This window comes from Nannobrachium achirus (genome assembly GCF_963921795.1).
Source record: "Nannobrachium achirus genome assembly, chromosome: 9".
Classification (NCBI taxonomy): Eukaryota; Metazoa; Chordata; class Actinopteri; order Myctophiformes; family Myctophidae; genus Nannobrachium; species Nannobrachium achirus.
In genome coordinates, this window is record NC_137818.1 from 2,675,960 (window position 1) to 2,691,477 (window position 15,518).

Here is a 15,518-nt window from a genome sequence, read left to right on the forward strand (position 1 = left end):
GTTGATGAATTGAACACATAGACCAAGTGTTTGACTGCACTCGATCAGTTTAGCATTTCTGTTGAATAAAATATTGAATCATTCAATGCAACATGCAACCAACTACTTGTTAGTTAGGGTCCCCTCAGTAGGCCAACTACAAGGGCTCTGACTGCCAAATCTTTGGGTGACAGGGAACATAAGCCAAAACATCTCAGATCTACAAGCTCTGCAATGCGTTTTGAGCTTGTAGATCTGCTATTTTTTTCTGTCTTATTTAGACACAATAAGTCCATTCCCAAGACGCACCACAATCTTTCATGGGCAGATATGACTTATGGGGGCTGGTGTAAATAGTAATAATGAAATCACTGGCTTATTGTGTCTAAAAATACATATTAAGCTACTTGTACGCATGCATCGCTAAAACAATAGGGTTAGGAAAGCAGTAAATGAAAACATTTTAACACCCAGCTCTTCTTTTCTCTAATGACAATCTAAAATATGAAACCTTGTAAAAAGGTTTCCTTTAAATACCAAGTACGACGTTATTTTCAATGTGTTGTAAGGGAAACTACTATTCTCTCCAGTTCTCCTCGTGCCGTACTGTATCTTAGGGAAACATTTACATATTTACGTTCCGTAACATGACAACTGTAAGGTTCTACATAACGGTGGCTGTGGTTCCATGGACAATATCTATTCATTCAGAATGAACTGATTCTGAACAGATTCATACCCAACCGTGTACCTGGAACCTGAATAAAAGTATATTCTGATTCAAACAGCATATGAATGAAAAAATATGAAATGTGAAATAAAATTCATTCTGAATGGAAATGGAAAATTCTATTCCATTCTGAGGTGTTTACATGAGCTTTTGTATTCTGAATGAGCAGTCATTCTGAATACAACTGGAATATATAGGAGTGACAGTGGCTCAGAAGTAGAGAAACCGTCATTAGAACACGGAGGGTTCCCAGTTCAAACCCGGGCTCCCCCAGAGTTATAGTGTTGAAGAGTCCTTGAGCAAGACTCTGAACCCCTAACTGCTCCTGATGAGCAGGTTGGTGCCTTGCATGGTTTCCTCTGCCATCGATGTATGAATGTGTGTGTGAATGTAATGAATGTGTGTGTGAATGGGTGAATGTAATGAATGTGTGTGTGAATGGGTGAATGTAATGAATGTGTGTGTGAATGGGTGAATGTAATGAATGTGTGTGTGAATGGGTGAATGTAATGAATGTGTGTGTGTGAATGGGTGAATGTAATGAATGTGTGTGTGAATGGGTGAATGTAATGAATGTGTGTGTATGGGTGAATGTAATGAATGTGTGTGTGTATGGGTGAATGTAATGAATGTGTGTGTGAATGGGTGAATGTAATGAATGTGTGTGTGTATGGGTGAATGTAATGAATGTGTGTGTGTATGGGTGAATGTAATGAATGTGTGTGTGAATGGGTGAATGTAATGAATGTGTGTGTGTATGGGTGAATGTAATGAATGTGTGTGTGAATGGGTGAATGTAATGAATGTGTGTGTGTATGGGTGAATGTAATGAATGTGTGTGTGTATGGGTGAATGTAATGAATGTGTGTGTGAATGGGTGAATGTAATGAATGTGTGTGTGTATGGGTGAATGTAATGAATGTGTGTGTGAATGGGTGAATGTAATGAATGTGTGTGTGTATGGGTGAATGTAATGAATGTGTGTGTGAATGGGTGAATGTAATGAATGTGTGTGTGTATGGGTGAATGTAATGAATGTGTGTGTGTATGGGTGAATGTAATGAATGTGTGTGTGTATGGGTGAATGTAATGAATGTGTGTGTGTATGGGTGAATGTAATGAATGTGTGTGTGAATGGGTGAATGTAATGAATGTGTGTGTGAATGGGTGAATGTGATGCACAATCTCTGTAAAGCGCCTTGGATAAAGGCGCTATATAAATGCAGGGGTTGACGCTAAGGTCTCAGAGGCACTTGCCCGTCGGGCAAGTACAGGTCATGTTCTACTTGCCCAAAGGTCATGCACACTTACCAGAAAAGTTAATCGTCCATTATTACTTTCTGGAGCTGTGCGATAAAAACTGTCATCCCAAATTTTTTATCCAAATACCTAGTACATCTACAGTATTATTGGGTTCACACTAGTTGTGAAAACAGCACATTATAGGTAAACAGTTCTCTTATTTTACATTCCACATTCTTACATTCCAAGACAGAACGCTCTGGCCATGTTCAGGTGTTTAGACAGATATCTGGTGTTGTGTTTATAGACGTTCAGGTGTTTAGACAGATATCTGGTGTTGTGTTTACAGACGGTTGCGTCTCCTCTCAAACGAGCACTTGACCAGTCGGGCAACCTGAAACCAAACTTCACCTGCCCTGACGTTTTATTTACCTGCCGGGGGGCAGGTGGTGGGCAAGCCTTAGTGTCAATGCCTGAAATGCACCATTTACACTTGCCCATGTAATCCAGGTGTGACTTGGATGAAAAGGTTATTCACAGGGGTGTCCTGAGAACCCCTGAGAATCGTGCAACCAGTAGCAATGAAAACAAAACAGTTCAATCGGGAGGATTTAGTTTCAGCATTTCACATCTTTTTTTTATTTATGTATTTAAGTTTCTTCAATAATAATTCAATTGCACCCAAATCTACAATAGTTTTTGAAAACGTGCACAAAAAACGTGAGTTTCTTCTTCTTCATCCTGCAAAGAATAATAAAAAATAAAATTCTGACCCCAGGCAAAAAGGATAGCAGGAAAAAAACTAGTGTTATTATTTTTTCTATATAACGCTCCTTCTCTAGTTTTAAATCTTAGTAGCCTCAGCATCAACAGACTTAATAATATCCAGACAAATAAATTGTCTCTTCTTTTTTTTCTTCTTTTTTTTAAAGTTTTGCCCCCGTCGCAGCAATCCCCCCATCCCTGCAGTTAAAAAAAATATTCTCTATTTAAAACAAACATCTCAGTGTTATCATCATCATCATCATATCATAATTAATCTGTCATTTCAGAGAAAACGCAAGTATTGCCCCTCGCTCAGTTCAGACCCCCTCCAGGTTAGACCAAGCCCCGCCCCTCCCCACCCTATCAGAATCCAAAGAAAAAAAACACACAACAAAACAAACGCTTCCAAAGTCCTGATTGAGGAGGAAAATAAAATAAAATAAAACTGATGAAAACACAGGAATGACAATAAAAAGAACATATACAGCAAATTAGAGGCCAGCTTAAAGGAGTAGTTCCACCCAAAAATGACTTTTTCTTTTCTATTGATTCCTCTCGCCATGGAGACTTGAGTTCAATAATATTTTTGTCGCATTCCTAAAACAAAAAATGTGATTATTGTAAATTTACCCCCATTGATTCCGGATGGGGACCCGAATACATTTGGGTCCCCTTCTGGAATCAATGGGGGTACATTTATTGTAATTAAATTATTGTCTTGGGAACGCAACAAATACAAAAAAGATATTATTGAACTCAAGTCTCCATGGTGTGAGTAATCGATCATTTTGGGCGTGAACTGCTCCTTTAAAATACTCTCAACTTCAAAAAACAATGTTAAAAAAGTAACCACTTGAACCCTTTTGTACTGTAAGTTTGACCTCTATAATAAAGGTCTATATTTAGACACCCTCTAAAAAAACAAAATGTTTTCGCCCCCTAAACAAAATCCACGTTGCTGCAAATGGCCGGTCTACTTGTAGATCGTCCATTTTGGAGCCAATGTTCGCCCAGCAGAATGTGGACGTTAAGGGTTCAAGTGGTCAAGTTTCTGACTAAACGTTTTACTTTTTATTTTTATAATAATAATAATATTCATTATACTCCCTCAATATTTTCAAGTGTACATCATTCGCGCGCCCCAGGTTTACTACATTGCCCACAATGCCTCATTCAGGAAGTTCAACTTTAGATAGAGAAATGGCAAAATAAAAGATGATATAAAAGTCAATGTATTCTATAACAACACAAGGGGCGGGGGTGTATTTAAATACAAAATAAATACAAACATTGAAATGTAGGGTGGGTCGGAGTAGGAACAGTTCCGTCTAGGATGTTATTATTGGGTCTTATTTTTTTTCTTCATTTTATACATTTTCTAAGAAAAATCTGACATAAAAAAAAAGAAAACAGTATTTATGCCGTCTCAGATTTTTCCAAAAAACTTCAGCTATGTAGCAATATAAGGATCATTACAAGACATAACAGCAAAACAAGAGAGAGAGAGAGAGGGGGGGGAGGGAAAAAAATATTACAACCCAAGGAAATATCTTTTAAAAACTATATGCAAAAAGGGAGAGATTCATTCAAAACATAATAAATAAATAAAATATCGATACACTGGTGTTGTCGTTATTATTATTGTTACAGCGAGGAGTAGGCGTCTTTTAAACCAAGGAGACGAGAGGAGAGGAGAGGGGAGGGGAGGGGAGGAGATAGTCCGAGCGTTTCAGGCAAGAATCGTGCACTTTATGAAATAAGCATGAAATTTGGCACACAGTTAGAACATGCCATATGGAACATTTTTGGCTATAGGGGCATCACAGATTTGTCTTGGGAAACTAGACTTTACTATAGAGTAAAATAATACAAAAAAATAAATATGCTTTAAGTAGCATGTGAGGGGTCAAACTAGGTGTTTTTCGGGATTCTGAATCCAATGCAAGCATTTGTTTTGCACGAAATACATTCCTTTCCACAAAACAAATGCTTGCATTGGATTCAGAATCCCGAAAAAAACACCTAGTTTGACCCCTTACATGCTACTTAAAGCATATTTATTTTTTTGTATTATTTTACTGTATAGTAAAGTTTATGAGAGCCCAACTTTGATTGGCTCCCACAAGTTTCCCAAGAGAAATCTGCGATGCCCCTATAGCCAAAAATTTTCCATATGGCATGTTCTAACTGTGGGCCAAATGTCATGCTTCTTTCATAAAGTGCACGATTCCATCAACATACTGCCCGAAACGCCTGGACTAAGAGGAGAGGAGAGGAGGAGGAAAAGGGTTTTTAGAAGGTTGAGAATACTTGGTTTTTGCATTAATTTCTGTGTAAAAAGGGGGTTCCGTGATGGGGTGGGGAGGAGAGGAGAGGAGGGTCGCTGGGGTCAGTTGGCTGCCAGACCGGTGGCTTCAGAGGACAGCCTGCAGGGGGAGACAGAAACACACAAACACAACGTGTGTTATTGGCAGAGAGAAGGAGATGAACCAGGAGACACAAAAGTCAGCAAAGTTAAAAATCGTTGAATCAGACGGGAAAAAACATCAGATAAAAAAAATAAACGGGAGCCGAGACTGATGAAGACCGCTTGTGGTCGGTTTTAATACAGTGGTTCTCATCTTTTTCAGGCTGCGACCCCCAAAATAATCATATTTTACACCCTGACGAGCACTAAGAGTTGAGGCATTACATTTTGTATAACACGGTTCTATTGTGAAAATAGCAGATCTACATGCTCACATCGCCTCGCAAGCATGTAGATCTGCTATTTTCACAATTTCTGCCACTAATGATTGACAATTTGGCAAATGTTTAATTTGACATTGTAGAGGTATTAAAAAGTCCTTAAATTGGCACTTTAGAAATGTGCATATACCCTCTGTACACTTATGTTGGTTTGTTTACAGTTGAGTAGTTAATCTTTGAGTAAGGTAATCATCTGGGGACCCCCCCAAAATAATGTGGGGACCCCCCTGGGGGCCCCGACCCACAGGTTGAGAACCACTGGTGTAAACTCTGAGTCAGTGTTGTTTTTGTTGACGAGACGTTAACGAAAATGATTTCGTTGACGCCCCTTTTTTCACGACGATGACGTGACGTTAACGTGACGAGCTAAACACAAGTCTGACGAAAATATGACGAGACGAATGTGTGTTTTCGTTGACGCAACGAAGACGAGACGAACATCTGGTCTATCGGACGACGTTAAATAAACATGCATGAAAGCCATCAATATTATTGTAGTTGTTTCAATGGAGGAGTAGTGGCCAATCATATGGAACGTTCTAGGACGCATATAGCAACAGGCTCTGTGATTGGCTGGGATGTCGGCAGGAACACACGTGTAGTTTGTTGTTGTGGTCAATAAGTTGCACACATTACAGCTGGGAATGTTACTAAGTTTCTATTTGCAAATGAAAGCTAATCATCTGATTGAGTAAAGACCCCGTATCTGCCTCGCGGCAGCAGCGTCAACATCAATTAATAGATTCGGTCGTCGGAAAATAAGACACGATATGGATTTATTGTCAAGGAGCTCGTAGTGCAATAATTTAACAGCGACTCCGGCGACAGATTATGGGTTGTGTGCTCAGTGTAGTGAGTGCAGTGGGCGTGACGTTGGAGAGTGCGTTCAGAGTGGCTTATTTACAAACAACCAGTTAAGAGGCAGCTGTGCGCTTTTACACTCTGAACTCTGAAGGTAAACTTTCTGAAAAGCAGCAGTTGCTAACGTAACGTTGATATTGAAAGGATATGTAATTCATAACATTGGCATACCTGCTGTTAGTTTACATGTTGATGTGTGTGAAACTATCAAGCCCAAACGACCAATTAAGCTGCAAATGCTGCATTTTGCGGTCATTTCCTCCATTGTTCACAGCTGAGAATTGCTCGAGACATGGCCATAAAAAACCAACCAATCAAAACACCGCACTGACGCACCACACCGTCAAACCCCATCTTCTGAGTAGGGTCGGTCAGTGCGTGCACTCAGCACACTGGTGCGCCGCGCACTGGATTTCCGAACGACAACGCACCAAGTGCACCGAATAAACGAACGACAACATGGCACACCAGTGCGTTGAGTGCGCATTTTAGAACGCACCCCATGTTGCTTTGTATGTTTTGTATGGGCCAGTGTGAAGGCAGTAACTATCAGACCAAACGGCAACCAAACAGAATTGCAGATAATGAATGTAAAAACAGTGGTTGTTTCAACCAGTGGTCCTTGAGGGGGTTCCAGGTGGTCCCCAGATAAATGATGCAGTTGGTAACCAAAGTCTAAAATGAAACCAAATGGAGATTTGGTAGAGAGTGAAAAAAAAAACTACATATAAGTATGTTTTACCAATAGAGGGTTTAAAGGGATATTACACTTTCAAAAAACTTTTTGTTATTGTATGGTCTAATCAGGCTTGTATGAACACCCTGAACAGTTTTTAGTTTTCTTCATTCAGTATTTAGATATTTGATGTAAAAGTTATCTGGCCCTCCAGGCCCAGGGCCTCTCCCCACACACACTCATTGTAACTTCAAACTCCATTTTAACCATGATAGATTCATTAAAAATACCCATTATTTTTTCTGGTGACTCAAACTACCCTCCTAATACGTGAGCAGGCCGTGTTTTTTCCATAACGTTTTTCATGTATTTTTAATAATTCTTTGTGAAAATGGAAAAGATTAAATACAATAAAAATATATAAAAAATACATGAAAAATGTTATGGAAAAAAACACGGCCTGCTCACGTACTAGGAGGGTATTATGAGTCACCAGAAAAAATAATGGGTATTTTTAATGAATCTATCATGGTTAAAATGGAGTTTGAAGTTACAATGAGTGTGTGTGGGGAGAGGCATGGGCGTGTCGGGCCTGGTAACTTTTACATCAAATATCTAAATACTGAATGAAGAAAATTAAAAACTGTTCAGGGTGTTCATACAAGCCTGATTAGACCATACAATGACAAAAAGTGTTTTTGAAAGTGGAATATCCCTTTAAGTGGTACCAGATATGCAGCTCAGCAAATAGAAAAGTGTATTGATCCCAGTGCATGACGGAGGACGATATCACCATAAATTAAATGTCCTCTTCAGACTCCACCTAAACCCATAGCACAACTGGGGGGGGGGGGGGGTTAAGAGTTTTTTTAAAGTGTCTGTTAAATGCCTAAACTGTAACTGTGTCCACGATACGATTATCGTGAGTGTTTTATTTTACGATAAAATCGCTCTCTCTCTCTCTCTCTCTCTCTCTCTCTCTCTCTCTCTCTCTCTCTCTCTCTCTCTCTCTCTCTCTCTCTCTCTCTCTCTCTCTCTCTCTCTCTCTCTCTCTCTCTCTCTCTCTCTCTCTCTCTCTCTCCATTTATTTACCAGTTTCTGCAGGAATTTACAGTAGAATAAAAATGTGTGGACACATCCGGGTACGATTACGATTACGTCACACTCTGCTCGGCTGCTACGCAGCTGCGAGCTGGAACTGTCCCACCTTCTGTGCAATGCACCATGGGATGCTGGAAACTTGTGGACAAGGTACTCTCAGTGTGTGTGTGTGTGTGTGTGTGTGTGTGTGTGTTCCTCTTACCGAGCATTGATGAGGTACTGTGTGTGTGTGTATATATGTTACAGCATGTTTGGGTAACTCAGGACGTTCATTGTAAGAGCGCTTGTTTCGTTCACCACAAACTAATCACCACCAGATGGCGACGACAGCCCATAGACAGCCATTCACTAGTGCAGGCGCTGACGTCACTCGTTTGCGACTCCCTTTCTTTATTTACTAGCCTAGCTGGGCGGTGTTTAGCCATTAGCTTAGCCATTAGCTTAGCCATTAGCTTACTATGAGCGTTTATCTTGGGCTTGCCCAGGCCTTACGGCCTGGGCATAAATATAACGATTGCATTCACCACGGCTTCGTAACTCGCGCGGCGCTCCGCCGGCCGCGCGGCCCTGGCCCGCTCTTCGCGGCCACTCGCGCCTGCGGCGCTCGGGGGCGAAGAGCAGGACCAAGGTCCGCTGGCCTTCGCGCCGCTTGCAATGTCGTGGACAATCGATGGGCTCCGCCTGGAGGACGTTGTTGTGGGCGACCGCTTGTTCCGCCCCGTGCGGCACCGCGAGTGCTCCGTTTCTCGGCCGTCCTGTTTCTCTAACATCCGGTGACATATATATATATATATATTTACCGAGCATTGATGAGGTACTCGGCCAGGCTGATGCTAGCGGGGGATCCAGTGATGGTGACCTGTCTGTCAGTCGATCCCTCCACAGGGTTGGCGATCTTTATCTGAGCGCCCGACATCTGGCGGATCTCGTTGATCTTTGCGCCCTGGCGGCCGATGATGCAGCCAATCAGCTGTCAGAGAGTCAGAGGAGAATACGCCACGTCAAACAGAGGAGGCAACAGACCAGTTATATCCCATGTCTTTCCCTGCCCATCCCAAATTAGATTTGCTTTTTTTTTTACTTCCGGTTTCAGCAGTGATCTGATTGATTGATTGAAGAATTTATTAGAAGATTGCAATAGAAACAAGTACAGTTTCATGACAGTACAAATCACTGGTACAGGGTCAACTAAAAGGAGATCCTAGAAAGCCGAGGCTTATTTCCACAGGAAGCACACTTTAAGTATCTCATATAACATTGAAAGACAGACAGATAGAACATAGTACTTTATCTAGGATAATATCAGTTTCAAAAGCATAACATCAAATACAAAGGCAGAAAAAAAAGGGTGGGGGGAGCATGGGGGCTTAGTCTATTTACAAGTCACGAGTAGCAGCCGCCTGAAGGTGACTTTTCATACCAATTTTGAAGGAGGCTAGGGATTTGCTCTCCTTTAAGGCTTGTGGAAGGGCGTTCCACATGTTGGCGGTATAGCAGGAGAACGAGTTAGAGCCTTGTTTAGTGTTAAATCTACGTTGATGATGATTAGTGGAGCTGCCTCAGATCAGTTACCAGACTGATCGCGAACCGAAAATGCATGTTCGACCCCAGAACTTTCAACCATTGGCGGCCATGTTTGTTTACATATGAAGAAAACATTATGGCCTCTATCTCATGAATGCCTGAACAGAGTCTTGCTTACTTCCTTCACAAACAGAGTCAGTGTTACCAATGATACTAATGAAGGCTCTGTTCCATTCTGCTCAAACAGAGTCAGTGTTACCAATGATACTAATGAAGGCTCTGTTCCATTCTGCTCAAACAGAGTCAGTGTTACCAATGATACTAATGAAGGCTCTGTTCCATTCTGCTCAAACAGAGTCAGTGTTACCAGTGATACTAATGAAGGCTCTGTTCCATTCTGCTCAAACAGAAGTAGGCTAGCTGGCTAAATTTGGATTCGGTTCCTCCTATTTGGAAAACAAATTTCAATACCCAACCGTGACCAGGAGGCATCTGCTTGGCTCGAGGACATGTGCTTTAACGTAAAGTAGGTTAGAACAGTGTTTCTCAACCACTGTGCCTGGGGACCTTTGGTGTGCCCCTAAGGGGTCAAGTGTGCCCGTTGAAACTGCTTGGAAGCCAGTATTGTATTTATCACTTTAAAAATGATTTAAACTAAATGAAAACTGAATTTAAAGGCCTCGCACCGCGAGGCGTTGTGTGCTTGTAGATCTGCTGTTTTCACTACTGTTGTGTGACAGCCTTGTGTGATGAAGCAGGGCTTTACTTTACGAAGAAACGTACACATTTGAAACTTGGAGATAAAAGGTTTCTTCCCGACAGTGACGATATTTACACCCCCGTATTATGTTGGTGTGACCATGGATTCTTGGGACATGAAAAGTGTCACATGAAACACTGGGTTAGACACTACTCCAAAGTGGGCATGCTGTAGTCACACCATGTGAATGTCACATCTCACCACGTCCTCCGATCAGTATTGTCAAATCTTCCATGTTGTGTTGCTGCGACTGCCAGTCAGTTCTCCAATAAAAGTTACCTAAACGTTACATTGGGTTCATATGCGTCGTGTGAAGAAGGCGGGTCTAATATTTACTTCAGTGACTACGAGGCTCATAATCTTTGTGTCACAGGGGGTTTATGGGGTGCAGAGGTATAGAACACAAGTCTCTTAATCCCAAAGGAGACCGTGAGCAGATACAGGAAATAGACCCAAGTTTGGGAATCTTGGTTTGTCCCGCTGTCTTTGATAATAAGCAAAACAACAAATAGGAGGGTCCAGACTTACGTCATTTGGAATGGTTAGCTCATGGGAGCCGGTTTGTGCTGAAGCATCCATCCCAGCTGCACAAAGGAAAATAAAACCATGTTAACAAGGTGTTCCAAATGGACTCATAAAATCTCACAGCTGAAACTTTTTTTTGTTAGGCCAAGTCCTAATCTGTGTTTGGCATGAAAGGATACTGGAAATAGTGAAAGCTTGAAGATCTACTATTTTCAGATGCATTAAACACTGCATTAATGTGCTGTGTTGCGTCCAAACAAACAAACAGAGTAGTCATAGCGTAGTTTTTATTTGGTTTTCGTCAGTGAAAAAAAGGTTGACAAACCAAATTCAAATTTTCACGATAAAAAAAAAATAGCAGATCTACAAGCTCGCAGCGCGGCACTCCGTGCTGTGAGCTTGCTATTTTTCAATAGTTAAAGCATAAAATAATGATACACAATAATGTGTACCCGTTCTGAATGAGTTAAATAACACTAGCGCTGGCCTGGGTCATTGGGACCCATGACCCTTTGGGTGATGACCTCACCAGGAAGTGAATAATCTCCCTTGGCTACAACGCAACGCTCTGCAGAAAGACGGCTTCATCTCGGAATCTTTCTCCAAATCGCATCGCATTTTCACCAGCCCCTATCCAAGCCACAGAACGGTCTTTTCCGTGTGAAAGAAAACATCTTCATCGACATGACAACATAGTGAATTGCCACAACATGGGTCTTCAATAGCCTTACATTAAGACGGCCCTGCAGTGGCTTCCGCATTGTGACGGGGGGAAGGCTGCAGGAGTGTCTTACCGACTAGTCAGACAGGTCGGGGGGTCTGCAAAGCTGCTATTGTGGCTCTACGCATAAATGCGAAATATAGCTTCCGGACAAGTTCTGCAAGATGTATGTGACTTGTCAGGAAGCCTTGTTTAATGTATTAGTCAGTATTTTTAAATAAAATTAGTTTTTACCAAGTGTACTGCTTTTCCTCGTTTGCTACAACAGCGCCCGTTAGTGGCTGGAAGCATTATTGTGCATTCTTCCGTATACACATACGTCATGTCCTTGTATGAGCGAATGGGGGAATGGATGAACGTCACGTGATAAGTGCAGCCATCTTTAACCAAACAAGTGATGCTCGATTTGGAATCGACACACACTTAGTAAAAACTCATTTTATTAAAAAATACGGACTAATACATTAAACGAGGCTTCCTGACAAGTCGCATACATCTTGCAGAACTTGTCCGGAAGCTATATTTCGCATTTGTGTGACGTGTAGAGCCGCAATAGCAGTTTTGCAGACCATACCCCCGACCTGTCTGACTAGTCGGTAAGACTTAATGTAAGGCTAGGTCTTCAAAATAAAGAGCAGTCAATGGCTGCACATGGTATCTAAATAATTAATTATATATAAAGCAGTGACAGTGTTAAGAGTTACCTTGGAAGCCCTGGTTGCTAGGGGCGATGGGGAAGGGACTCTGCTGCATGGCTAACTGGTGGAGTTTGGTGAGCTGCACGCACGCACACGCACACGCACACGCACACACACACACACACACACACACACACACACACACAAATAGAGAGAAATTAGTGAGTTACAATTTGAAGTAAGAGTCCCAAGAGGGAAGCACGTGCATCTCAAAACCATCCCACAGGAGCGGAACAAAAATACATAACAACAGCGAAGAAGGGAGGTCCACACACTGATCCGTCAGCTCCCAATAGCATGAAGTTACGTTAAGACCTCGCCAGGTCTAGGGCATTAACCACTTGTCATTTTTGCAAGTCGACTCGACTCAGTAAAAAGGTTTGATGGCGTCATCACATCACACAAAACTTAATGTGCAACATTGTTTTCTCACTCAACAGTAAACAAACCAAAATTAAGTTTAAGTGTATAGAGAATATCTGCACATTTCTAAAGTGACAATTTAAGGACTTTTTAATACCTCTAAAATGGCAAATTAAACATTGTCCAAATTGTCAAATATAGAGGCAGAAATTGGCGTTGTGAGCATGTAGATCTGCTATTTTCACAATAGACAGTTTATTTTTTTCAACTTCGACTTTCGACTTTCTCTGGTGGGAGTCGACTTGTGTAATGAAGTCGAGTCGACTTGTCGACTTTTTTGTAAATGCCCTACAAGGTAACGTTTTCTTCCCAACCTTGTGCGTCTTGGCCAGTTCTCACAAGGGTCAGAACGTTGTTACCGTGAATAAAATGTTCTACTGTTCTCATGAAGTTATGGTTGTGCTCAAAATTATTCAACGCCCCCTCTCTGCAAATCTGGTTTATTGGCAAAATTCACAAACTGACAACTGAATGAAATAAATACATCATACTAGAACAATGTAAATAGCTGAAAAGTAACATTTGTTGTGTTTTTTTTTTCAAATTCAATGCTAAATGCCACTTTCACTTTCAATTATTCAACTCTTAATTACACCTGAAAACATCTGTAATCAACTGCAATCGACTAATCAAGGGCTTAAATAGTTGCACCAGATGTGCAATCTGGCCTGACTAGAAGTGTGTTGACGTGTTGACTGTGATTAGAGCAGTTAGAAACATGGCTAAGTCTAAGGAATGGTCAGAAAGTTCAGAGAAGAGATTATTGCTTTGTTAAAAAAAAAGGAAAAGGATATAAAACAATTGCAAAGACACTGAATGTTCCATAAAGTAGAGTTTTGAGCAGAGTTGACAAGTTCTAAGTCAAAGGAACAGTGGTTACACTAATGAACAAAGTTGTCAGAGGGGGTTGAATAATTCCGAGCACAACTGTATAATCTCTAATATATTGTTAATAAGATCACAATGTGGAGCTCCTTAGAGCAGTGTTTCTCAACCACTGTGCCTGGGGACCTTTGGTGTGCCCCTGAGAAGGGTCAAGTGTGCCCCTTGAAACTGCTTGAAAGCCAGTATTGTATTTATCATTTTAAAAATGATTTAATCTAGTGAAAACAGCAGATCTACAAGGTGCGAGGCGTTGTGTGCTTGTAGATCTGCTGTTTTCACTACTGCTGTGCGACAGCCTTGTATGATGAAGCAGGGCTTTACTTTGCAAAGAAACGTACACGTTTGAAACTTGGAGATACAAGGTTTTCTTCCCGACAGTGACGATATTTACACCCCCGTATTATGTTGGTGTGCCCATGGATTCTCGAGACATGAAAAGTGTGCCCATGCAGAAAAAAGGTTGAGAAACATTGGCTTAGAGGCCAGACCACACCGATGCAACTACCTGCCAACCTTTATCCTCGATGGCAGTTGCAGGGAGTTGCATCGGTGCCGTCTGGACTAAGAATCCATCCATCAAAACCAGCAAGAGTTCAATCAAATCGAATGATTAGAAAAAGAATCAACCTAGAAAAGCCAACCCTGGAATAACAGCCCCTTCTGCAACCAAGATTAGAACGGCCTCTTTTAAATGCGTTTGGTCTCTTAGAACGATCCAAAGAACAGGGATGGGAGGATAATCGTTATGGTGGAAAACAAAACAAACTAGAAGCAGTGCTCTTCCGAGCACAGGTCTCCACCAGGCCAGGCAGCCTGTTATAGCGCCACCATGAGGCTGATTTGAAAAGTTTGAAGGGGCATTTCTTCCTCGGCCTAGTGAGAATGTGCGTGCACAATTTCACAAAAATTGCACGCTGTGTTCGTGAGTTCAGGCATTTTGTTCAAAACTGACCAATCTTACAAACTTTGAAAGCCAATTTCAGCCAGGAATCAGGATGGAATATGGACAATCAGACAGATCCATGTCGATCACATGACTGTAGAGATACTGTCTACCGATTTGCGTGATCTTTGGACAAAATCTGGAGGAGTACTGGCCAAAAGGTAGTTTTGCACAAATTGGCGCTAGAACAGGCCCATGTGAAAAATGGCAGAGGTTCTGAATTGGCATACAGGGAGTGTGTGTGCTCATTTTGGCAGCGACCGGGCCAACGGCGCCGGAGATTAGCTGGTAACAAGCTGGAGGACACACGGACGGACGGACAGGGGCGAAAACATACTCTCCCCCAAGCCTTCGGCTGGTGGAGACAAAAACATGCACAATAATGGCATCGCAGAGATTTAAATTCATTGTGAAATTGTCCCGGGTCGAACACTATAGGATGAGCTGCACTTTAACTCCCAAAGACCCAGAACGTGCCCGAGTCGCGTTAGATTTTAACCACTTTAGCCATTATTGTATGCTTTAACTATTGAAAAATAGCAGATCTACAAGCTAGCTTGTAGATCTGCTATTTTTCGACAGTTAAAGCATACCATACATAAGTAAAATGCCTGTAATATATATATATATTTTTGGTGATCATTAGAATGTCTAGAACATGTACATATGTTATTATTGTGAAATTATATGTAAATGAGCATGATTTATGATTTATGGCTATAAGACCTTACAAAAACATTTTTTTGAAAAAAAAAAACCATTACATTCTCCTCTGATTAGGACTCCTACAACACCACCATCTGATTTAAAATATATAAATAGTTCAAGTATTTCTATTTTTGGGTCTTAGGGTTAATGAAGAGCACCACATGATTTTTTTGTGCAGCGACACAGCATTTAAAGAACAACTTTAGTTTTGTACAACAAGGGTTCATAT

The 15,518-nt window shown here is 41.3% G+C and overlaps 1 protein-coding gene across 3 annotated transcripts in view; it reads right to left on the bottom strand.

Moving 5' to 3' along the window:
• Window positions 1–3,086: 3,086 nt before the first annotated feature.
• Window positions 3,087–15,518, bottom strand: part of pcbp2 (poly(rC) binding protein 2) — a gene marked incomplete at its 3' end in the record, with an annotated part of 38,088 nt that continues 25,656 nt past the window's right edge. For 2 of the 3 annotated variants that reach the window (XM_080734283.1, XM_080734282.1), the window contains exons 10-13: window positions 12,337–12,409; window positions 10,915–10,970; window positions 8,903–9,072; window positions 3,087–5,142 (exon numbers count right to left, since the gene is read on the bottom strand). In XM_080734283.1, coding sequence (XP_080590409.1) covers window positions 5,106–5,142; window positions 8,903–9,072; window positions 10,915–10,970; window positions 12,337–12,409 — 336 coding nt within the window. Of the gene's footprint in view, window positions 5,143–8,898; window positions 9,073–10,914; window positions 10,971–12,336; window positions 12,410–15,518 lie in introns of those variants that run through there. The other variant, XM_080734284.1, reaches the window with a different exon arrangement.